Source organism: Malaclemys terrapin, chromosome 5 (genome assembly GCF_027887155.1).
Source record: "Malaclemys terrapin pileata isolate rMalTer1 chromosome 5, rMalTer1.hap1, whole genome shotgun sequence".
In the NCBI taxonomy this organism is placed as follows: Eukaryota; Metazoa; Chordata; order Testudines; family Emydidae; genus Malaclemys; species Malaclemys terrapin.
The window spans coordinates 130,397,325-130,422,999 of NC_071509.1; the positions used below are offsets into that span (position 1 = coordinate 130,397,325).

At 46.2% G+C, this 25,675-nt stretch overlaps 2 protein-coding genes across 2 annotated transcripts in view; one reads left to right on the forward strand and one right to left on the reverse strand.

The window, feature by feature from the left end:
• Positions 1-22,133, forward strand: part of CCNI (cyclin I) — a 52,790-nt gene extending 30,657 nt beyond the window's left edge. Inside the window, exons 3-7 of the mRNA XM_054029388.1 lie at positions 10,698-10,832; positions 16,783-16,857; positions 17,026-17,166; positions 18,642-18,872; positions 20,450-22,133. Of these exons, the coding sequence (XP_053885363.1) occupies positions 10,698-10,832; positions 16,783-16,857; positions 17,026-17,166; positions 18,642-18,872; positions 20,450-20,908 (1,041 nt within the window). The 3' untranslated portion in view covers positions 20,909-22,133. The remainder of the gene's footprint in view (positions 1-10,697; positions 10,833-16,782; positions 16,858-17,025; positions 17,167-18,641; positions 18,873-20,449) is intronic.
• SEPTIN11 (septin 11) overlaps positions 18,908-25,675 on the reverse strand; it is an 81,769-nt gene continuing 75,001 nt past the window's right edge. Inside the window, exon 10 of the mRNA XM_054029384.1 lies at positions 18,908-19,599. Within this exon, the coding sequence (XP_053885359.1) occupies positions 19,581-19,599 (19 nt within the window). The 3' untranslated portion in view covers positions 18,908-19,580. The remainder of the gene's footprint in view (positions 19,600-25,675) is intronic.

Sequence of the window (25,675 nt, forward strand, 5' to 3'; positions counted from 1 at the left end):
GCCAGTTCTTGATATAGTTCTCAAAACAGTTCTCTACGGAGTGCCATCGCATGTCTTGTGGGAGAGTTAGCTTGGTTCCTCCCAGTTTTTTCAGAGCAGCTGCTGCAAAGTGGTTGTTATGGAAGTATTCCGCAATTTCAACAACATTAGCCTTTATTTCTAGAGCACTGAAGTCTTTGGCTAGGAGGTGCATCAAATGAGCATTGCAACCGTATGTTGTTAGCTTGGGACTCCCGTCTAAATAATAGCTTCTCATCTTGGATACATTTGTAGCATTGTCTGTGACCAAGCTGCATACTAGACATTTGAATTTTCCCCCCACCGTTTGTTATAGCTTTTACTGCTACTTCTTGTAAGTATTCTGCTGGGGGCGCATTTCCTGATGTATCAGTTGTTTCTGTAAGGAAGACATTCCCTTCTTCAGTTGTCACACAAGCACATACAACAGGATTGTTGTGGACATTGCTCCACCCATTAAGACTCAGGTTAACAATTTCACCCTCTAGACCTTTTGCACACTGCTCAATTTCTCTTTCGTACATTTTATCCAGCAGTTTGCCTGCGACAGCCTGGTCTTAATGACTGAACCATGTTAATGAAGTGTGGGTTCTCAGTCATACCGAAAGGAGAGTTTGTTGCATAAACAAACTGGGCAATTTTTTCATCCATTACCTCTTTTTGTAATCTGCTGCTTCTTATCACAAACTTATCTATGGTTGTTTCTGGATGATGGAGATTTTTTTTTTTCTTTTTGCTACCGGTGATATATATTGTGGCTATGTGACATACGTGATATGACTGAAACACTATCATGAAGCTCTGAAACTATAGAAAATGATGGTGATCTTGAAGGTGGATAGTCTTCAGAATCCTGTATGTTGAGGATGGATTCTCCTAAACAAAATAAGTCAGTGCAGTTATTTAATTATTATTACCATACTGCTCATTTAGAATTACTCATTGCATTCACTGACACTCAGTATTACTTTAAAAGGTGAAATTGTAAAAGGAAGGTCTGCCTATTTCAGCTATTTATTTTTTATCTCAACTGCATCTAAAATGATAGTACCATAGAGTAACAACTATGTTTTTTGCTCAAACATGAGAATTCAAGAATAGTCCTGAAGGAAGACAGGCAGTCCTTTAAGAAAGAAGTATGAAATAAAAACGTTTACCAACCTGAAGATCCTGCAGGTTCAGACATGTTCCTTTCCTCATCTTCAACGCAGCTTCCTGCTGAGAAGGAACACTTCTCATGATGTTGTTTCATTTGGGCAACCAGGCCTTGCATTTCTTTGTTGCACTGTTTGCATTTTGCCCACATGCCTGTCTTACCCACAGGTAGAGGAACTTCATTAAAATATTCCCAAACTGGGTCTCTTTTACGGCCTACTGCCATTATAGGTTTTCCCTTCTAGTGAGAGAATGATTTGAGATCTACCATACCAATGAAGGCTATACTCAGAAAGACTTCTGGAATATGCTGCTCAAACAGTTTCACTTTTGTTTCTACTGCCTGTCCCTCCCTTCTCACATTTTTTCTCCAGACATCTTCTCCCTGTCCAGATCTATTTCCGCCCCCAGCAGTCTTCTATTCATTGAACTTTTTGAAACTTTTCACTTTTAGAGGGAGGTAAGGGATTGACACTGTACACAAATTTGCGGAGGGACAATAGGGTTGAGATCTGCTATTTCTCACTTCTATTTATTATTTATTTATTTATTTAAAAAACATTTTTGCTGTTAACAAGCATGTTATCTCTGGAGACACAAATCCACAATTTGAGAACTGCAAAACTAAGCATCTGATAGTCCTCAGTCTAGAAGATACCAAGTCCCATTAGGTAGATAGAAAGATTAACTTAAATAATCTCTACAGAAGTCCCTGGAGCACCATAAGATTGGGTCCCTAATTCATGAACTATTGGAATTTATTTACAAATTTTTCTTAAACATTATATGAATATATTGTCTCATACTATAGAATTTATAATCCCTATTCCATGATGAGATATCTTTGAGCTATAATATATCTTAATTAAAACTATCTTTAGATATGTTTTTTCCTCAAAACATTTTATCAAAAAAATCCAATTTGAATAAAAACAAATCCGATTTAAAAAAAAAAAATCATTTATTTATTTATTTTTATCCACCCTGTCTGCCAGCTCCTTCAGGACTAGAGCATTTTGGAAAAGCTGCTGTAATCAAAAATTAAAGGCTAAAGTAGAGACGCTTATCGGGTGCTATTCAGAAAAGAATTAATCGCTTTCCCACATTGCTTTTTCTGAAGCTGGATTTTTCTTTTAAGCAATACTTATTTTGTGCATGTCTGTGTCTAAAAGCATTTCGCCCCCAGCAATCGCTGTTCATATTAAAGTAACCTGAGAGTCTTTTCCATATTGCCTAGAGATACTCCTTGTTTGCTCTAGCTCTATGAGAGAAGAGATTAGACACCACACTTGCATAGGAGGGGCAAGGTCACTATTGACTACGTGTGACCCTGTTATCCCTTGAATTTGTGGGTTTATATATTAAATCCAAGTCTTTTATTTTATTCCAAAATTCAAATTTTAGGCCACAAGTTCAATTAAAGGTGACCTACCGTGGGGGAAGGAATTAGACTTGTTGGCTCTCTTTTTTGTTTCTTTCTTTTTTCCAGTACATGTATACCCCCATTAGCATAGTATCTGTATTTATCCTCGCATCATCTTTGTGAGGTAGGGAAGTGCTGTTATTCCCAATCTACAGATGCGAAACCGAGGCACAGAGAAACTAAGGGACTTGCCCAAGGTTACATAGGAAGTCTGTAGCAAAGCTGAGAATTGACCATAAGCCTCCTCAATCCCAGAGGAACACTCTAGCCGCTGGACCATCTTTCCACTCTGATATCTCAAGAAGTCTTGAAAAGATGGCTGGTTGTTTTAAAATACTTCCCCCCCCAAGTCTTTCCTTCCCTTAGAAATATAAGGAATACCAAATCTTGTCTCTCCTCTTTTGCTGGAGAACCTGAGTGCTGGAATGGGTGCTTTTTTGCTCTTAATTGAAGGGGAGAGAGTGTTGTCTCTCTAAACAGCTGAGAGGGAAAAAAATCTCCTTTTTAAAGTTTAAATGTACTAATGAAACCCAAAGAGTTGTAAACATTTGGACTAAAAATCCCTTCCCTCTCTGTTGCTCAGGTTTCATTTCTTAAGTGCCTGTGATGTCATACACCTGATGTCTGGAGTCTCCAAGGGAAAACGAGGCCTGACCTGAATTTCAAAAGTAAAAAAATCAAATGGGGGGGGGGGGGAATAAAAACCATCACATTTAAATGTAGAGCATTTAAAAAAAAAAAAAAAGGCAAAAAATCACAAACCCAATTTGTTTTCCTCTGCAGGTCACTTTTAACCTTTGAATGGGGGTGAATGAGAAATGGGGATTTGCATGTGGGAAATAAAAACAACTAATTCCAGCTTTGGAGTAGGACGTTTCAAGATTCCAAACGTTTCTCCCAGCACAACCTTCCTGTACTGAGCTCACTTTTTTCCGACCCTGAAGAACACCTCACAAAATAAATGTTAGGTCTAATAACATCTGCCCATTCCAGAGATTTAACAAGAAACAGCGTCCACAAAGTGCTGCCCTTTCGCTTCCTATTATTTTAAGACTGAATTTGTGACTACCCAGCCTCCTGTCCAGTTGAAGGCCTGGGACTGTCACTCTGAGGTCTCTGTCAGAAGTCCCCTTAGCAGCCTGAGGGGTTTAGAGGCTGAATCCCAGCTTGGGAAGGCGTCCTCTTCCCCCACCACATAATATGGACTCAGCTTTTGGGAGGGGTGTGGCCAGAGACCCATAGCTTAGGGGATGGTTCAGGGAAATATTGCAAAGCTGCAGAAGCAGATACAGGCACATAAACTCCAACCTACTGTACAGGTAAGTGATCTCCCACTGCCTGCTTCTTTCGGGACCTAGCTGGAAGGGAGAACCTTCCCCAACAGAAGAATTCAGTGGAGGGGGCAGATGAGACCCTGCTCAGTTGTACAGGGTTGGAGTCGGAGATTGGCAGGGAAGGTGCCTTCTTCTGACCACTTTCCTGGTCAACTGCCAGGACATGCCTCCTCCTATCAGCAGTGGCTGCAAGAGCCTCCATTTCCTCCCCCCTTGTACATAGGCCCACATAGCAAGAGGAAACGCTTCAGAAAGCAACACTGCTGTTTTATTTTCAGTAGTATTTATTTTTAATCTTTCCTTTTGCTTGTTGCCATTGGAGTCACTGGCAAAACTTCTACTGACAGGGCCGGGTTGTTAATCTGGCAATGATTGAGGGTCAGGTTTTTAAAGACGTGTTTGGTTTGTCTGAAGAAGCATTTTGGTTCAGCCTTGATGCATTTTACATTTGGAGCTTAGCTTCCAGATTCGTCCAGACACCGCATTTTCAAACTAAGCCTTTAAGCTACTTGAAACCCTTTAAGTCAACAATACTGTCCAAACCTGGTTGTGGTTATGTCTCCCTTTGTGTATTTTGCCTTGTAATAAAAATTAGCACCAGATAAAAGGATAGTGAAGTTCATTCTGTCACTTTTCACCTTGGGGTATTTAGAAGTAGGCTGAGTTATAATATTTCATTTGATGTACAATTTCATCTCTGTCACATTAAGAATCTGATATATATTCCTTATAATATAGTCCAATATTAACATACTGTTCCCCCATTTTTCTCCTCGGATAAACTTCGTTCCCTACCACACCACTACCAAAACTCTTCATTATGTTTTTAGCAGAGTTACTAAATACTTTATATTACATGACAACTGGCATTTCCAGAGTGAGTAAAATTTTGACCCCATCTGAAGTCAATGGGAGTTTTTCTATTGATTTCAGTGAGGCCAGGATTTCACCCATACAGCATAATGGCGCTTGCTAAAATGATCTAATGTGATAGTGCGATCTGTGTCGGCCCACCTCCCCGCTAGGGGGTGGTGGGGAGCTACGAGGTCACTGGCCGGCTTGGGTCACGCCTCCATCCACGGGGAATTAGCGGCGGGGCGGCCGCCAGCCAGAGTCAGTAGCGCGCCCCTCAGGCAGGGGAGCACCGGCAAAGGTCAGTAGCGCACCCCTCAGGCAGGGGAGCACCGGCAAAGGTCAATAGCGCGCCCCTCAGGCAGGGGAGCACCGGCAAAGGTCAATAGCGCGCCCCTCAGGCAGGGGAGCACCGGCAAAGGTCAATAGCGCGCCCCTCAGGCAGGGGAGCACCGGCAAAGGTCAATAGCGCGCCCCTCAGGCAGGGGAGGGGAACGCAGGCCCACCCTACACCACTGCGTTCCAGCCCAGGGCCCTGACAGCGGCAGGACAAGGGTCCTGCCACTGGATCGGCGGGGTCTTTCCGCAATATAGGCTCACCACTGTGCAGCTCTGTCCCTGGGCTACTTCCTACCCGATCGCTCGTCCGAATCCCTCTGGTCCCGCCAGTGCGTTGGGGTAGTCCGCTGCTGGCAGCTCCAGCTCCCCCTCAGGCTCAGGCTCCTCCAGCTCCTCTGGGTACCCGACGGCTGGCAGCTCCAGCTCCCCCTCCGGCTCCTCCAGTTCCTCTGGGTACTCGGCTGCGGGCAGTCCTGGCAGCCCCAGTCCGTCCTCCAGGTGAGGTCTCCACTGGCCCAGGGCCTCCCCTGGCGTGGCAGCAGGGTCTGAAGGGAGCAGCCCACGGTCTGCGTCTGCCTCCCTCCCTGGTGCTGCCCTAACTGAGCTAAGGGCCCCGCCCTTTATACTTCCTGTTCCACCCCTCCCCTTCCAGGGGGTGGAGCAAGCTTGGGCTGGCCCCGCCCACTCAGGCTGAGGGAAAGGCCCTTTACCCTCAGGTTCGGAGGGCAGCCACCCTGTCGCCCTACAGATAGAAATAAATCAATTTACTGTCTCTCCAAAAGACAGATTAATTTTAAAAACTGAATTATGTTTTATTTGTATTACAGAGGTCTCAACTGAGATCAGGGCCCTGTTTCTGCTAGATGCTATACATACACATAGTAAGAAATATTTCCAGCCCCAAAGATCTTGCAAAGACTTAAACGTGTGTTTAGCTTTATGCCCAGTGAATGGATCTTTTGAGTTCATTGTAAAGTTAAGCTCATGCAAAGTTTTTGCAAGATCGGGGCCTAAATAAAGATGGCAGAATGGAAGTATTCAGGCAAAACGCGTGAGTTTAAAAGCAAGTTGCATGTTTTCTGTCAGCACTGCAGCTACTTCTGCGGTAGAGTCTCAGACGTGGTTCTGGCTTCTAGGTGGCTAGCTTGTTCTGACCCAGCTGTTGAGCTGGGTAGGTTAACTGAGTTTTGAATTTGAGCTGAGTTCTTCTGAAGACTTGGCTTCTGTTATGGGTGATTCTGGCCACTGCCTGTGGGGAGGCATGGGGAGCGGGTGACCCGCCGGCTCAGGGAGGCTAGCCCCCCAAGTGCTGAGTGAGCGGATCCCCCTCCCCCCCCCGAGCGCTGGGAGGCTCTTGCCCCAGTGCCCCCAGCCCCCCTCCCAGAAGCACAGGGAAGGCAGCGCTGGCAGCCCCTCCATCCCCGGGCGGCCTGGCCCCAGCACCCCGCCCCCCAGCACTGGGCGGCCCCAGCCTCCGCAGGCCGGTCATGGCCGCCCTAGCCCTTGCCCCAGGGCCCAGCCCCAGTACTCTTCCCTGAAAGGAGCAGCCAGCCTGCCTGGGGCAAGCAGGAGGGGGCCTTCTGGGCAGAGCGTGGGCAGGCCATGTTGGGCTGTTCGGGGAGGCAGTCTCCCCCAGCCTATGATGTGCACCGCCCATGTGAGGAGGTATCGAAAGGACTGGTCTACACTCGGTTCAGTGGTGCTCACCCTTATTACACTTGTGTTGGCCAAACAGATACTGCATACTTTAATAAAATTTAAAGTCACCTGTATTGATTTATATTTTAAGTTCAGCTTATTTCATATGTATTTAGATAGAAACAACCTATGTACAGTATTGTTTATTTACACAGTGATGTAAACATGACAAAACAGTAATGATTCGGCCGTTAATATATTGTGTTGAAGTAGGCTTTATGAAATACGGTGGTAGGTCGTATATGGCCCGCGGGCTGTAGGTTGGGCACCCCTTAACTGTATCCATTTGAAACTGGAATAGTTAAATTGGTACAGCCCCAGCATCGACAATGATACTGGTATAAATGTGATAAAGTGGTTTGTAGTATATTGGTATGTATCGATTGAACTGTTTCAGTAAAAATATCACCCCCCGTCACCCCCAAAGTGAAATAGTTAAATCAGTACAAAAACCATGTAGAGCAGGCCTAAGGCAGGAGGCTGCATAATCAGGCTGGTCCCTTATATATTCTTTGCTGTACTAAATTAACTTCCCTTTTTAAAAAGGAAATGGTGTATAGAATAGACAGCGTTACATTAGATACATTAATCCCTTTCGATGGTCTTGTTGTTTAGTAGAACAGATCTCTCCATTAGTTATTGCATCAGTGGTGGGTGTTTTGTTTTTATTTTATTTTTTAATTGTTTTTCTCCTTTCTCCTTCGGTCTTCTGCTGAAAAGGAAAGCAATCCACACCAACTCAGAGTAGCCTGGTGTTTTGTTTGTGCAAGCTGTTAGCTCTCTTTTGCCACAGTGCCTTGGCAGCCATCATTCGATTCCACATTTTGAAACCACATTAGCAGCAGCACTGAGGGCTATAGGGCTCTCAAGGACACCTTCATGGTTGAAAAAGCACACCTGATGGCTACTTCCCTTCTAGCTCAGCAAGTTGCAGTCACCAGAATTGAAGTGGGAACAGCCACATGCCTCCAAACATTAGGCAGACCAACTGTAAATATTGCAGCAGAGGAAATGAGGCTTCGCATACAAGCAGAACAGAATGTTTTAATGGTAGTGCCTGTGACTACTGTAGTTAAGGTTGATGTGTAACTTCAGCCATAAACCCTCATTTTCAGTTGCTTCTGACTTTAGCCAACAAGCTCTTTTGCGGCTGATGTTTCCATTCTTGGGCAGAGGCCAGAGGTAATTTGGTTGTTGAAATCTTCAGTGAAATGTGTTTTGCGCTCTTTTCGAGTTCAGTAAGTGTATGTGGAATTGAAAAACAAAATAAAAAAACCTCGTCCCGTTTGCTGCTAGCAAAACTGTGTGCGTGCCTAGTTCCAGTGGCTTAATCCGTTTTGTTGAGCCTGGGCTTGTTTGTCTGTTAGTGATATCTTTGAAAAAACTGGAGCCAGGCTTGCAGGCAATTGGATCAGTACCTTGTAAGTTAAGAGTGCTGAGTTTTTCCCTCACCCACGTGCCGTACGGTTTTCGGTTGATCAGTGGTTAGGTCAGGAGTGCTGCAGAGTGCTCTAGTTCGATCCAGCCCTGTAAGGGTTTTTTCCCCCCCAAAGGCAGACTTTCAGTGGGAATCTGTTGTCTAGCTCCATTTGTCGCTCTTTGAAACTCCCACCCAGACAGTGCAGAAAACTTGACAAACACAGGGAAGTTACGACGTTGTGGGAGTGCTGGTTTCTAGAGCCCGTGTGGGCTAAGGGAAGAGCCTTGGGGTTGGGGCTTAGCACTCCTGAGCGCTATTGGTACCTGTCTCATGTTGATGAGAGTGCTTCCCTACCTCACAGATGTGCTCAGACCCCTCCTCATGGACCTCTTGCTTAATGGGCTCAGGGTCTCAAACAGTTGGGATCTGTGGGTATTCAGTGCCTCTGAAAATCAGGCCCCACTATTGCCGGGTTTGCATTTGGAGAAGTAGATTGAGGATGGGGTGGGGAGGGGGGCGGAGAAACAGCATGCATGTACCTTATAACACCTGCTGTGGGTAGGGCAAAAAGTAAGATTGCATTGATTCTTAGGACATCTGCCAGATATTGCTTAGGGCAATGTCTTTTAGAGTAAATATTACGGGAGTGGATTATTATACCTTAGACTTGTGGCCATATATTTACCTAATGCCTTCAGTTAGCTGGTGGTCTGGAAAACACCAGGGTTTTATGGGTTAATGCTGTGGTCGATCTCCTCTTGCGGTATGAACACAATGAACTGTAGATGGCTGATGCCCAAGGAGTTGGTGCTTCACCCCTGCAGCCAAAAGACATAGAGTATTTCAGGTTTTCCAGAATTCACATGATCAGGGATGGCAAGTAATTTCTCTTAATAGGTTTTTTATCCACACAGCTCAGTAATTGGTAAGTTCATTCAAAGGCGGAGACTTACTTGCTAAGCCCTAAAATGCCCTTCCAAGTCATCTTCCCTCCCCGCCCCTCCCCCATGAGATAATTACACCTGACATGTTACCAAATCCTGCGCTTGCTTAGATACTGTAGGATGTAAAATACCAGAATCTTAGTAATTAGAGATGGAAAAGACCAACTTGATCATAAAATTCATCCCTCTTTCCAGCACAGGGTACAGCAGAATGGCAACTCTGCGGAGCATATTTTAAAATGAGGCCAGGAGTATCTGACCGTTTCCAAGGAACCATTGTTGCAACAAGAACACAACTATGAATTACATAGTTATTCTAGCTGTCCTGGGACACATCCAACGAGGCTGAACAATAATCGTTCTTTTTAGTTGGTAACGTTCAAAATCTGTCATCTGCCTGGAAAGGGGGAGATCAAATTATTTCAGATAATAAACAGTGCAGATAATAGGAAATGAATATGTATCCGAGGGCATGGCCTCCTCCTTTTTTAGACGCGTGAGGTTTTTGGAAAATCAGGCTTTGACTATGTTCTCTTCAAGTTGCTGGAACTTCAGTAACTTTCACGGGAGCACACTTTGTCTTCTCTTTCACGGTGGGAGCTGCACAGTGGGTCTCTTGAGCTTCCAAATCACATTTCAGTGACACACAGAAGGTTGTGTGTGTTCTGTTTTGGGCTTTCTTTGTTTAAGCCTAAACTAGGCTAGAGGAGGCATTACTGTTTAGATCGGCCACTAAAGGCTGTTCCCTAGACGCACTAAAACCACAAGCCCCACAAACAAGATGGTACAGAGCTTATGGTTGGTGGTGGAAATATTATCTTGGAACTTAAATAGGTCTGAATCCTAAGCTCCTTACGGGGGGGACCCCTGTTTGTCGTTGAAGGGATCACTGCAGGCATAGGTGTGTCTCATAGGTCAGCTTGGATAAGGGCCGAGGGCTTGATCCCTCAAGTTGCTGAATACTTTTGATTCCTACTGACTCCAGTCAGAGCAGAGAGTGCTCAGTACTCTACAGGATGTGGCCTGTGGTTACGGTAAAGAATAGGGTTCATATTTGTTGACTTGCATCTTCTCTTGGATAGTGCATTTTTCTGTCTGTACTATTTTTTGTTAAACATGAGACTAGCATCACCTAACGTAGCCTTTTCAGCCACAACACTATCTGATTGGAGCTTGTCAATTTTCGTACACCTTCGTTTAGACAACAGTGTTATGGGGCCACATTCTAAAAGTCTCTCCTAGGGCATGCCGCAGCACCAGCCTGCTAGACTTCTAACTCTATGGGCGCACCCACAAATCAGGTCAGGAGACGTCAATATGACCACTAAGAACCCCAGGTGCAGACATAGAATGTGGCTTCAGGCTGTGTTAAAAGCACCCCCTTGGTCCCCCCTTCCCTTGAACAGCCACATAGGGCTTTGTTTCTGCATATGTTAATATTTTGCCTTCTCTCTGTTCACTCAGCCTTCAGGTTCTGGGTGTGAGTACAGCTTGTTGTTTTTTGTCTTCAACAGGATGTAGCCATTTCTCCAGCACAACGGGATGAGGTGATTCAGTGGCTGGCCAAACTCAAGTACCAGTTCCACCTTTATCCAGAAACACTCGCCCTGGCCGTCAGTCTCTTGGACCGGTTTTTAGCCACAGTAAAGGTATATCATTTCAGGATCTGTATCTTCCAGTGGATTTATACCACCAGCTCATGGCTTTCAAAGTGACTCTCCTTGCTGCTGGGCCAAATCCAAGCAGGCTCATTGTACGAGAGAGTGTACTTCCGGTTTACACACTGTGTGATGCCTTCGATTTCAGATGCTGAACGAGATTAGTGTCTTCAGTATATCCCTTTCTAACTATGCCCGAACAGTGCAGCTGGGTCTGTGGAAACCCCCTATTATCATGAGAGCACAATGGGCCTGATCTCCAACTAGGGCACCTAGGTGCTACAGTAATGCAAATAGTAGATGGCTTTCTGCACCAGTTTCATTTTTTAGTTAATGGGCCAGATATTCACCTGATGTAAATCAGCATAGTTGCATTGACTGCAGTGGAGACATGCCAGCTTACCTCAGCTGAGAATCTGGCCCAGTGCGTATCCGTGTCAGGAATACCTGCTCTCTTCCCTGTTTTGCCAGCTTCCATTGACGTGCTGCAGCTCATCGGTTTAACCGAAGAGAGGAGATAATCGCTCCACTCTCTAGAAGCTGTCCATGTTCATGCTGTCTCTGTTAACCTTGTTTGAATGTTGAGTTAGCCTCACCTAGGCATTTGTCTTCCAAGCTGTATCCAGATATTTTCTCCGAAGGGGGGTGGGGGAGGGGGGAGGAAGGATGGAAGTAGAAATCGGAATGCATCCTCTGGTTTAAAATATACAAAAAAGCTCATTAAACTAAATAGATTCTGAAATGCAACAGCCTTCGTGGTAAGGCCTTGCCATACTCGCATGTCCTATGGAATGACACGGAGGGTCTGTGTTTCTATAATATTTAACTCTGACGTGGGTAGGTCTGAGTTTGTTTGGTTTGTATCACCTGGCATTGCTGTTGCCCAGGGGCTAGGGACGTAGGAGTATTGGGATGGCCGTGGATTAGCCAGAAGCATGACAGGGAACAGATTCATAGATTGAGGCTGCATTGTGATGGTTTAGCCTGACCTCCTGCTCAAGACAGGCCAGAGAACCGCCCCAGCGTAATTCCTGGAGTGTGAGGTGATAGAAGAATGCTTGGGAAGGCGGGGAAAGAAAGCAGTATGGCGGAAAGGGCTTCAGGAGCAGGGTGACACAGGTAGGAGACAGGGAGGGAAGTGTGGAGACCTTCACCGCCAGGAGCCTGATTGATGTCAATGGGCCGAGCATCAAGGGGTAGGTCTGGGAGGGAGGGCTCTATGCAGATGGTAGGGCAAAAGACGGCACCTAATACAGTGGGGTCCTGGCCTACAATTAGGGCTCCAAGGGTGCTGCAGTAATATAAATAAATAATAATAATAAATCCAGGAGCTTCTCGGTGAAGGTCATAAAGGGAGGAGTGGCAGGCCAAACAGGCCTGCCGTATTGTCTATTGGAGTGGAGCTGTGAGTGTGCCCATAAGAGTACAGTGAACGCAGTGGTTTAAGAAATAAAATTCCACAAAACTGATTAAAATATTTTAAAAACCAGCCTTTGGGGCATACATGGTACCATGACTCACGGCCCTTGAGTCTGTGCTGTCCTGCCCAACCCCGGTACAATCACTTACAGCTTGCAGAGTAAATGCAAAGCGGGTCGAAAATGTCACTGAATCGAAATGGTAGTGCTCTGCACGAGGTGCAGGGCAGTGGAAAAACGTGTCCCCTGGCCTTGAGTTCTAGAAACTGGCAGTCTTGCCTTTGACTAATATAATCCTTTATTCTGTTTGCTCTGTTAAGCTTGGTTCTCAGTAAATGGGCAGTCTCCTCTGCTTGAGTTTTTAATCCCATTACAAACATTGCTAAAATAGAGGTCAGCAATATATGTGGAAGAGTTTAAATTTTTACCCCCGTGGTTACATCATTAACATAGTTTGCCTCACTAAAGTACAAATTGGATCTTCCAGTAAGGCCTTGTCTACACTGCCTCTTACAGCACCGAAACTTTCTTCGCTCGGAGTGTGTGAAAAAACACCCCCCTGAGCGCTGCAAGTTTCAGCGCTGTAAAGTGGCAGTGTAGACAGTGCTTCAGTGCGGGGTGCTATTCCCCTCACGGAGGTGGTTTTATTAGAACATAAGAACGGCCGTACCGGGTCAGACCAAAGGTCCATCTAGCCCAGTATCCTGTCTACCGAAAGTGGCCAATGCCAGGTGCCCCAGAGGGAGTGAACCTAACAGGCAATGATCAAGTGATCTCTCTCCTGCCATCCATCTCCACCCTCTGACAGACAGAGGCTAGGGACACCATTCCTTACCCATCCTGGCTAATAGCCATTAATGGACTTAACCTCCATGAATTTATCCAATTCTCTTTTAAACTCTGTTATAGTCCTAGCCTTCACAACCTCCTCAGGTAAGGAGTTCCACAAGTTGACTTCTGGAGAGCTCTCTCCCAGTGCCGGAGCCGCGACTACACAGCGGCAGTGCTTTAACGTCGGCTGTGTGGACATACTCTACGTCTTTTATATGGTGAAATATTGATAGTGCTTAAACTGTGAGACACTGAAAAGTTTTTTGTTTTTAAAGAAATCCTGACCTAACCGTTTTGACATCTCAGTGACTGGGTCACATGTTGAACGGATAGAAAATGCATTATTGAAACCTCTAAATAGCTAATGCCCTTAGGAAAATATTGTGGTTTCAGTATTTCTGTAGCAGTCAAAGCCTTTGACTGCTCTGTAGAGGCTGCTACTGTGAAATGAAGCGGCACAGACCAGGACTAAAAGAAACTCCATTCTGTACGCCAAGGAGTGGTGACAATAGAAAACACTGAAAGCAGTTTGGGGCGGAGTTTCAGTTAACATGGTTTCCCCCTCCCGCCCCCCCAGGTATAGCACTGATCATTTAAACATGTCCTTTTCCCCTCCCTACTGCAAATAAACAGGGCCTATTCTCCCTGCATTTAAACCGGATTTACAACAGGGTAACTCCATTGACTTGGAGTTACTCCCGATGTACAGAAGTGTGAAAGGAGAATTTTAGCCACTGCCTGGGATTTTTATACTGAGACCGAGAATAGCTTCCCTTGAACTCGAATGGGCCTTGAAATAGTTCAGACTGTTCTACGCCCCGTCCTGTTGCCCAGCCATGCTCTGGTTCATTCACATACCAGCAGTGGCTTTTGCTGTAGATCACTGCACTAAATAATTAATCCTCAACATAATTACAGTCTTGGTTTAACTGTGTGGCAGTTACCAATAAACAGGGAGCACAGAGGGGGTGGTGTGAGAGTATTTTAATACTGTCTCACAAAGGGACTCTGATGATCTGTTTTAGTTTAGAGCCCCGATGATGTCAGGGGCAGGAGCGGTGAGCAGGAGACAATTTCTGCTAAAATAATGCAGTATTTTATGGGGGAATTTTTCAGTACACATTGAAACTCTCCTACAAGCTGTCTTCAACAGCTTTTCCATTCTCTGCATGCAGGGATCTGCCTTCGCCCTACTAAATAAAATTTATTGTTTCTCACAAATCCCCAATTCTTTCTTGCTCCACTGCGCCCTTCTCCAGCCCCTTCCATCCAGAGATGTCAAAGCACTTCACAAGTTTAACTAAGCCTTGCCACACCCCTGTAATGCAAGGAAATATTGTCCCTATTGTATAGATGGGGGAAACTGAGGTGTGAATTGATTGTCGGCCTGATCCAAAGCCCGTTGAAGTCCGTGGCCCTACGTGATTTGGCCAAGGTCTTGCAGTGGCTCTCTAGCCAAGATGGGAGTAGAACCCAGTTTCCTATTGAAGATGGCAGTTGTTAAGAAGGTCTCCCAGGAGATTAGCTGTTGGTCTCTTACAGAACTGGCTGACTGATGTGGGGTAAAGACTTTGGGTTCTTCTCTCCAGTTTAGTCAGTTTAATATTAATTGGAAAGGATTTGCTGGTCTACCATGAAAGGGATCTAGGTTTGTAGTAGAAATGAATAGATTTTGATCTCCATCCTGGCTGCGTTTACTAGTGTAACCGACTCAAGCCGTGTCAGGTGACAGTAGGTGCTGTACAGTGTGTGGAAGGATGCTGTGGATTTAGGGGTTACTCACTGAGACCTCTCATGGGGCGTTACCCAAGGCCCTAACTGGAGCAGACCAGGGAACTCGAGAAGCCTCTCTGCTGTCTAGTTTTTCCCCACTTGCACCAAGGGAAACTGGTTGGTGCCAGCCCTTTACCTTGTGCAGATTACGTCCCCCTCTGTGCCGGCTGAGCTGTGCTGTGTGGGAGAGGGGCTGAATCAAGCCTCCCCCCACTTGTGGGCCTGTGGAAGCTGCTGCTTCCTCCTGCACTGTCACCTGTGGTGTGGGTAATTCCACCCCGCCCCGCCTTATTTCCTTGTGTGGGCATGTAGAACAAACCACAGATTCCCCCTCAAGGACATTGTTCTCCTCACTGTCAGCAGTACCTGGACACGTTGAAACAGCTATTTTATACAGTTGTTTAATTCAAACCTCCTGGTGCCTCGCCATTAGAAGCCAAAGTCCCTGGGGATCACCGATTCCTTTTGTGTCACAGGAACCTGTTAGAGGCTATGTTTGTCCTTGATCCTGCATCCCTTCCCCCTCGCTCCCTGCTGGGAGGAGTCATGTTGACTGTTTAGGGACCTAGTTGTGTGAGTGTGGATTGCAGGATCGGGCCTTGAAACTGCCCTGTAGCTCCATTCTGGCTGCTGGAATTAATCCGCCTGGAATTAATCACGGAAGTGCTCTAGGTTAAAAATGGATTTTGTGTTCTTTGCAGGGCTTTTACTTATTTCTCTCTCTCCCGTGCCCGGCAGCTTCTTTCAGTTCCATGTTCCACCAGGGCATTTAAATTTTTGTCAATACCAACAGCGTGAGATAAATTGTCAGCTAGCTGTTTGGGAGTGGCGGGGGGGAGGACACAACAGTGCTGCTCAGTTTGTGCACAGCATGCTGTCCTAGATGTTAGACATTGCTCCTGGTTTTCACAGGGCTGAATACTGTACTCTGTGTGTACAGAAGCAAGGGATGCATCTTCCTTTCTCGCCCTCCCGCTTCGCTGGCATGGGAAACAAAGTCCTGAATCACATTAATATAGCCACTGAGGTTCCGATTCAGCAAAACTCTTAAGCACGTGCTTAACTTCAGGCACACCCATGAGTTCTGTTGATTTCAATTGACTACCTATGTGCCCGAAGTTAAGTACATGCTTAAGTGCTTTTGCAGAATTGGGGCCCATAACAAGGGTTCTTCATTGTTGTCACTCTGCAAGAGAGGTTCTCTTAGGGTGACCAGATGTCCCGATATTATTGGGGACCATCTCAATATTGGAGGCTTTGTCTTATATAAGCATCTATTAACCCTCCCTGTCCTGATTTTTCACACTTGCTATTTGGTCTCTCCTAGTCCCCTCCTCTCCCTGCGCTCCACTGTTTGCTGACTCCAAAATATTTCACCAGAAAGGGCTCAGCTACCATCGTTTGAGAGCTGCTGCCATAAAACATAATTCTCCTTGGTGTTTATTTCTGACTAGATACAACGTCAGCACCTCCGCTCTATCTTCTCCCTTGCTTCACATCTAACCCATGTTGTTCTCTGGGCCTGATCCGCAGCTGGTGGAAATCGGCCTGACTCCATTGAAGTAGGTGGAGCTGTGCTGAGTTATGCCAACGGAGGATCCAATCTTCTGTTTTTCTCCTTCCAAGTACCACTGCTCCCACTAAAAACAAGCTCCTGTTCCTCTCCAGCGATGCGCATCACTGGGTGCCAATTAGGACGCTGGGGCTGACTGACTGACTTCTCTCCTGCCTCATGTAATGGAGTATGGATTTTTCCTTTCCGCGGCTCACAATAGGAGCAGTGTAGTTGGAGGGCAGCCCATTGATCCCGTCCGCATTGTTTTGGCATCCTGAGATCACAGGGTAAGGGAGTTAGAGCCAAATGGTCACAAATCAGGTTCTGCATTGTACTCACGCTGCGACTTTTTTCTGTTTCCTAGGCCCGTCCAAAGTACTTGAATTGTATTGCGATCAGCTGCTTCTTCCTCGCTGCCAAGACCATTGAGGAAGATGAGGTAATATTTTTCTCTAAAGGCCTAGCAGCTACTTTCAATTATATGCTCCTCTAATTATTTGGTCGCTTGAGCAGGGGGGTTGCCACTTGCCAGGACAGGAAAGAAACGGCTTTTCTGACTGATGATTGTTCTTGCTTTTCTTTTGTTTTTTAACGTCTGTTTCGGCAGAGGATCCCAGTACTGAAGGTGTTGGCCAGAGACAGTTTTTGTGGCTGTTCCCCAGCTGAAATTCGCAGGATGGAGAAGATTATTCTGGATAAACTGCACTGGGATCTTCACATGGCTACGCCACTGGATTTCCTTCATATTGTAAATATGTTACTACTTACATTCTTTCCAGTGCTCGTCCTTGGTTCCCCCCCCCCCCCCGCCCCATGTCATTGGCATTAATGTGAGTATGTGCCAAATCTTGAGGGACTTACTCAGATTTTACTTGGACAAAAATCCCTACTGCTGGTGTAGGGTAAGGATTCTAGGATTTGGCCACATGTTCATAGACATGGCCTAAACAAAAATCTAGGCAAAGACTTTCAAACGTGACTAGTGATTTTTGGGGACCAACTTTAGACACCTTAAAGGTGCCTGATTTTCAGAATATGCTGAGCTTGTGTCGTCTGAAAATCAGGCCCCCTTAAGATATAAACTGGCCATGTATAAATTCAGGCTGGAAATTAGAAAGTTTCTAACCATCAGAAGTGTGTGTTCCTGGAAGAGCCTTCCAAAAGGAGTAGTGGGGGCAAACAACCTCCAACTAGTTTTAAGATGGAGCTTGATAGGTTTATGAACAGGATTATCTGATAGGTTTATGAACAGGATTATCTGATGGGTTTGCCTGTGGTGGCCCAAGACTGGACTTTGTGACACAGAGGGTCCCTTCCAGTTCTGCCCCTATGTCTCGAGTTGAGCACCCAAAACTTGCACCCAAAACCTTTAGTCCCTCTTGAAAATCTTGGCCCTAAATATTAATTGCCAGTATATCTGCTCCAGGATCAAAGCAAGACGACAATAGAACACAAAGGAATTAAGGAGTGGGGGGGGGGGGGGAGGGAAGACATAATCAGTGGATGTGAAATGTGCTTCAATGTGTCCTTAACTGACCCAGGTTTTTGTTTATGGGTTAAAAACTGGGGCCAGAAAGCCCTTTCGTGTGGTGAAACCCATGGCAGGGGGACAGTGGCAAAGAAAACTTTGTCTCCCCTCACAGAATCTCTCCTCAATGGTTTCATCCCAGGGGAGAACCCTGTTTGTCCATGTCCAGTTGAACCATTGAGTCTGCAGTTCAGGAAGAGGACAGGACCATCCATACAGGGGCTCCGTGCCCTCCCTGGCAGCACTATGCCGATAGAACTGCTCTATCCAGGACTTCTCCTGGCCACAGCTGCCCTGGGACCCTGCTCCCCCACCCCTTACAAGGCAATCCCCACCACGGACAGGACTCCCCCGGCTGTGTCACCTTTCCTGGGGTATCTCCGAAGGGCCAATGAGGGGACAGTGTGCATCCCCTAGACCCATCTTAACCCAGCATGAGGCTTCCCACTCCTCCCAGAGCTGTCTGCCGTGGGGGACAGTGCCTGGCTGGGGTGAAGCAGAGCATGGGATGGGAGATCCTTGGGGGGTGGGGGGGAAAATCTCACTCCGTGTGTGCTGTTGGAGGTTCAAGTGGGCTATGTTATTTCAAAGGCACAGGAACAAATGGCTTCCGGATGCCATTGCATGTGCTTATGAAGCAGTGTGTTAAACTCTGTCAGTAACATACCGACTGGTTTGCTTCTCTTTTTCCTCAGTTCCATGCAGTTGCTGTGTCAACCAGGCCTCAGTTACTGACAGTCCTGCCCAAGATGAACCCATCTCAGCATGTGGCTGTTCTCACCAAGCAGTTACTGCACTGCATGGCCTGTTACCAGCTGCTGCAGTTCAAGGGGTCCATGCTGGCACTGGCCATCATCAGTCTGGAACTGGAGAAGCTGATTCCTGATTGGCTCGCGCTCATCTTTGAACTGCTCCAGAAAGCACAGGTGAGGGCCGGGCAGAGTCTTCCAAACATCCCGGCTAACTGGCATTCTGGGTAGGAGAAGGGTCCCGTGTTTCCGGGACAGCCACTGAAAGGAGGAGGAGGAGAAGCTGATGGTCTGCACTAAACAGCCATCAGTGATTATGAAACCTCTCTCGTCTTGTGACCATTACTCTGGCAGCAGGCAATTGAGAGATAATCACTTGGGTTAGCCATAGGCCAGGAAGTGAATCATCAAGCTAATGGAGAGAGCTGAATAGATTGAAATTCAGCAGGACAGGCGGTTTTTCCTCCCCCTTCATGTCTCTTGCACACCATCTCTCCCCACCTTACTGAAGATGAACATAGACCTACTTCTTGTTCATTCAAGTTGATTTGTGTCCCTAGGCTCCAGGAAATCTTTGACACCAGTATAGTAGTTGTTGCTGCAGTCAGTGTAACACACCCATCCAATAAAAGCGGAGTCAAGTCATAGGCAAGTTACAAGAAGATGCATGTACCTTTAATGATATATTTGCATGGCACAGAGACAGACTGGGGCTGATTGTTCTCTTGCTGGTATAAGTCCGAGGATCTCCCCCATAGTGTCAAATGGGCATGAGAGTAGAATTGAGCCCCCAGATTAGAAAGTGGAAATAAGCCTAGACTTCGGTTGATCTGACTTTATGGCACCGATCTTTAGCTGGTTGTAACTGTGTCGACTTCAGTGGAGCTAATCTCTGGATCTGGATCTGAAATAGGATTGAAAACAGCATTTTTTTTCTGTGAGTACAGGGGTGTGGATAAGGCCTCAAGAGCTGTCAGATTCCCAGCCTCTGAGGTTTTGTGGTTGAGATTTTTTGTTTTCTCTTTTTTTTTTTTTTCGGGAGGGAGCTGGGAGTTTCTATGTTTTTGCAAAGATGCTCAGGGGACAGCCTGAAGGGTTGAGTCTTTGAGACATCTCTGCAAATATTTGGCATTGTTTGGCGATTAATATGTTCACTTCTTGATAGAGGGAGCCTAATGCATGAGCTAATGTACAAGTCAAAATTGTTTACTGCAGGGAAGGCCCAACTGGCCTGGCCACAAGGGGTTAAACTAACCAGAAAGATGCGATCATTCTTTTCTCCTCCCAGCCATCCCCCCTCCCTCCCCCACCAGTGTAGCAAGGGAAGGTATAAAATATTCCCTTGCTACGCCAGAGATGGAAGTGGTTATAGCACACTTAAATACGTTAAATCTCCTAACTAGGAAGGCTTTGTGGAAGGGTTAATTTTTTTCTGCTGCATACAGACCGATATGTAAGAGGTAGGAACACACAGGCCTTTGATAAACATTTTGGATGACATTTGCAACGCCACTTAGGGGATTTGGACACCCAATTCCCATGAATTGTAATGGGAACCAAGTGTCTAAATCTCTTGGGCCATCTTGAAAAATCTTTGCCTTTAAGCAGAATAATCCCGCCGCCAACTGATCACTTCCCCACATTCAGCACGTAAACAAGCAGCAGCTAGGTATGTGGACGATGGACGTGTAGAGAGCCAGAATTGCAGTGACTCACCTTGTTTTGCAATGCCCGTGTCTGTTTCTCCAATCTAGATGGACAGCTCCCAGCTGATCCACTGTCGGGAGCTTGTGGCCCGTCACCTTTCCACTCTGCAGTCTGCTCTGCCGCCTAATTCTGTATATGTCTACAGTCCCCTCAAGCGTACCCTGGTGACCTGTAACAGAGGAGCGTTCAGATTCAACCCCTCCTCTGTCCCAGGGCCAGAATTCTCCAAGGACAACAGCCGACCAGAAGTGCCAATCAAAGGTACAGCCGGGTTCTACCAGTGTCTGCCAGCTCCCACCGGCTGCAAGCAAGCCTCCGCCAAGCGCAAAGTGGAAGAGATGGAGGTGGATGACTTCTACGATGGAATCAAGCGGCTCTACAATGAAGACAGTGCTCCAGAGGTGGCGGCGCTAGAAAACGTGGGGTCTGTTTGTGGCGCCGATGTGTCGAGGCAAGAGGGGAACAGTTCCCCTTGCCCACCTTTACAGCCGGTCTCTGTTATGTAGCTACTGCCTGCGCAAGCGTTCAGAGGAAAGCTACTTTTTAAACCATGCAAAATCAGGCTATGATGTTTGTGGGAGTGGGCTGGGAAAGAAGCTGTATCCCATTAGGCTGAACTGAAGAGAGCCAAGAAAACCTTTTTTGAAGATTCCCCTTTCCCCCCCCATGTGGCTAATTATAGTCCAACTATTATTTAAGCACTTAAAAACACAAAAAAGTATAAAAAATCTACAAAAGACCCAAAAAACAAACAAAAAAAGTAGCAAAAAAAATTTTTTTCTTTCTAGTGTCATTGGTTCCCCTGTTTTTCTGCTACTGTGTATTATCATCCGTCTTCCGTGTCCAAGAGCTCACATTGTGCAAAATTGTTCCAGGTTTTCCAGCCATCCCGTGTCTTTCTGTTCCGATTTCCTCTTCCTTTAACACTCTGCAAGTCTTTTGTGTGATTCTCTATACTCTGACCTTCACCACAGATATCTTTTTTCCCCATAACAACCAAAAATCCTTCTTTATTTCATTAGCCGCTTTGGTGTTTTAATGTAAGAATATTTCAAACTGGCTTTAAATAAAAGATTTGGAAAAACAATCTTACGGCATTTGCAAACTGCCCCACATTTAAAAAGCCAAAGCAGTGTGAACATGCTATAGAAAAGCAGTAGGGAGACTGTGTTTAGTGTCTTACACAAATAAGAAGTCATTGTGATTAGAAACTAAGTGATTGTGGTTTTGATTTTAAAAAGTGAAAGCAATCAGTCAAATGATTAGGCCAATTTGACTCAAATATTATTTTTTCACATCCACACACAGATTTTTGCAGTCAATTGGCTCTGTTGTAGGTGCTCACACAAGATTTAATTAATGTGTGCGTCAAATGCAAACCGTAAAGTCTGCAATTGATTTTGATATGTTTGTAAATTTTAGCATGAGATCAATGCTGCTCATTTAGGTGCTGGGACGGTTCTGTGATTCTGAGTTTTGGAACGTGTGTAATTATCAGCCACAAAATACCCCAAGTTTTGTGTTTATGTAACTTTTAACCCAAAGTTTAAAAAAAACAAAAAAAAAAAACCTTTAAAAGCTTGTCCTTTTTAAATGTTTAATGCCTGTTCCTCAGAATGACCTGTCCTGAATCTTTAGCTCTCTCTGCAGCCCTGAGGAAGATATGGTGTTCAGAGCCATTGTACTGATGGAAGCCTTCTGGTAGCAATAAAAAAAAAAGTTGTCCTTTAATTTGTGAGTTGTGTTTTTTTTTGCTTTTGCTTTTTGCACTGGGCAAAGGTGAGTGTTACTCTGGGGCTGCAGCAGTGCTGACAAGCCACTGCCAGGTGGACTCTTCCAAGCAGGGCACCTGAGAGAAAAGGAAGAGTAGGTTTTAATACACTATAGTCGTGATTTTTTTTTTTTTTCCAGAGCTGCCAAGGATCCAGGATGCTAACTGCAGCCACAGGCCACCTAGATTTTATTTCATCCATTCCTCCTTCATCTTTACTGCTCAGACCATCCCTCTCTGGTTACTCCTTACCCTCCCACCTTCTGGTTCCTTTATCTCCAAATACAAGTGCAATCCTGTCTATTCCATTATTAAACATATCTCTCTCCCAACCCCATCTTCCCTCTTCTCTTTCCGTCCAAACTCACTGAACAAGCTGTTTACGGCTATTGACTCAAGTTTCTCTGTACCAGCTCCAATCTGGATTCCTCTTCCTCCTCTCTATTGAAAATGAGGTTTCTAATAACCTACTCTTGGGCCACATCTCAAGGTCTTTAGTCCATCACTGCTCTCCTAGACTTCTCAGTTGCTTGGAACTAATGCCCTCCTTCTGGACACATACACTCTCTGAGCAGGCCTCGCTGGGACAGAGGTAAGAATGCCGGTGGCCAGTCGAGAGGAATGCTCCCATTGGTGGAGCTGCAGCTGTGGGTGAGTTCCCAAAGTTGGCCAGTGTGGATAAGTCCTTACATAGCTGGATGTAATTGTCTTGAGAACCACCAAAAGCATCTTGTTGAGGCTTCCAAAGGAAGTTGCTAGAGAGAAACACGCCGTGCTCTCGCTGTGCCGTGCATTGTCCCTTAAATGCGAGGCTAGTAGGAGCAGATTCTGTGTCAGCATCTCTGTCAATACAGCCTTTGGGATGGGGCCTTTGGACATCCTTTCTATCGATTGGCTTCTCTCGATTTCTTAGCCACCTTGTTCTCTTCCCGTGACCTCGTACTGATTTGTGGATGGAGCCTTGGGGAAATGTTTTACAGATGGAGGACATGAAGGGGCCGAAAAACACGTGTTGCTGTTTCTCGATGCTGCCGGAAGCTTGACAAATGCCCAACAACCCGGAAAAGGTGATGTGGGGTCCAGAAACCAAATTGACAAGCTAAAGAAGCAGAGTGGTGAGAGAATGCCCCTGGGAGGGCGCCAGGCCCTGCGCAGAGCAGGGAGGGAGAATGCATATTTGTCTACATTGGCGGCACCATGTAGGGTGCGTGTCACTCCGCGCCACAGTGAAAAGCAAAGTAAAAGTAAACTAAAAGAAAAGTAAAAGTTGCAGTGTAGATGTGGCAGGCCTTGCTTGAGAGCCATGGTTCTGGTGTGTCTTTACTTACCTAAGCAATGCCTCACCGTCTACGCTGCTCTTTATACCGGTGCTGGGGGGTATGCAGCATCTGTCCTGTACATGTCATTGTAAGTGTAGATAGTCATAGACTCAGTCCTTTTGAGCCTCTCCCAGTCCCTCTGCGCCCAGCTCTTACGCACTGGCTCATCCGTGTGTGTTAGAATACTGGGAATGAGCAATGCTTTATTTGAATCCGGGTGAATCTTTCAGTCGTTCTGCAACAGTATGATTCAGGCTTTTTCAGTCCGCACCTTTTCTGGCCAAGATTTTCAAATATGGGGGCTTAAAAACCTCGGAAGAGATGGGTTCGGTTCCCAGCTCTGCCACTAGCCTGCTGGGTGACCCTAAGCAAGTCACTGCCTCGCGCGGTGCCTCAGTTTCCCCATATGTAAAATGGGGCTGATGGCATTGACCTCCTTTTAAGTGCTTTAAGATCTACTGATGAAAAACGCTATCAATGAGCTAAATTTTATTGAAGCTACTCAGTGGCCTGATTTTCAAAGGTTCAGAACACCCAGAAGCTCCAGCCAGAGACCATTGGGAACTGGGGGCACTCAGCACTTTCTGCAAAACGGGTGCCTCGCTGAGCAGCCAAACTTTAGGCTACAATGGCTGGGACTGTTGGAGGAAGCTAAGGGAGTTAGGGACATCACTGGGAATTGGGCACCTAATTCTCCTAAACATCTTCGCAAATCCCAGCCCAGATTGGAAAAGCATCTATCACTGTGGCTATCTCCCTAGGGCTGTGCCTTTCACGGCACTATTTTTTAGGATTGTATAATTTTGTTGGAGGGGGTGGCAGGTGAAGCATTGTGTGTTGAAATTGTATATTTAATCACTTAAACGCATTGTTTTATCAAATCTGTATGAAAATCCCCCTCAGTCCAGGGATGAGGCTATGGGCCATATGCCCAGATTGGAGAAATTGGCAATGCCCAAAATACTTAAGAATTCTACAGATGTTGATTATTTAAGTAAAAGAGCCACTGATGGTTTTTTCCCTTACAAAAGCATGTTGCCTCAGGCGTTTCTGCTCTTGGGTGACAGAGAACAGTGTTTTCAATATGTAAAAATAAGCCAGAAACTTTCAAGCCAGAAAGTTAATTTTCACTGTGGGGAGAATTAAAGTTAGTGGTTAGCAGCGCAGTAGTAGAGTGTTCTGGTTTGCATGTGGAAACCAGTTCTGTGCCTATTGGGCAGGGCAATTCTGGCCCAGCTAGTCTGAATGGCATATTCTGACAAGACCTACGTTCGTGTCACTCGCCAGCAGGGAATTGCAGAGCTAGTGAGCCTCCGGTATCTGTGCACAGAGCTGTGTTCGGTATTAACTCCTGAATTCAACTGCCTTGCTTTCTTGGGCGGAGCTCACATCCCTGTTCTTTCACTCAAGAGTTTAATGGCCCTGAATCCGTGAAGCAGCTGGGCTGTGACGTTTGAGAAGCACCTAAGTGACTTAGGAGTACAAAGCCCAGTGATTGGCAAGGGGACGTTTGCTCATTTGAAAAGCCTGGACGCACATGCTTAAATAAACCCCACTGACTTCACCAGGCCTTGCACCTGCTGAAGTGTCGCCTCTGCTCTTCTGGCTGAGAACGGGATTATCAGGACAAGCTGTCAGTGTTTCTTAGGGTTGGACTGTACCCCTATTGGGCCTACTGGCATAGGGGCCAGGAAACTCCAGGAGGTTCCCCTGCTCTCAGGACTCTGGCCCATGAACGCTGCCGGGGTCAAGGTCCGGGCCAGCTCCATGGAGGCCCAGTGCCTCTGTCTGCTCAGAGTCCTCCACAGCTTTGCCCCCAGCTCCCTGCCAACGTGGCTGTAGTGAGCTGCACGGCCTGGGATGCCCCTGTGGCCCCTGCCCTGCCAGTTCCCCAGTGCAGAGACGCCACAGTAAAGCTAATCCAGCCCCATAGCGCTATTCGCTCCCTTCTGCTGTTCCCTTTGGGTGCAGCGAGGCTGATGTGTGCTGCCCACGGCCTTGAGTATCCCGTCCCCTACTCTGTGCTCTCTGGCTCCATTATCACTGTGATGTGATAGGAAGCCTGGAAGAGCAGGGGATCTCACCCAGCTGCTCAGCCTCTCTGAGCATCAGCCTATTAACATCACTCTCACACCATTGCTAAACAAGCTCCCAGCATTGAGCCGGATCCTGCAATGCTTCCT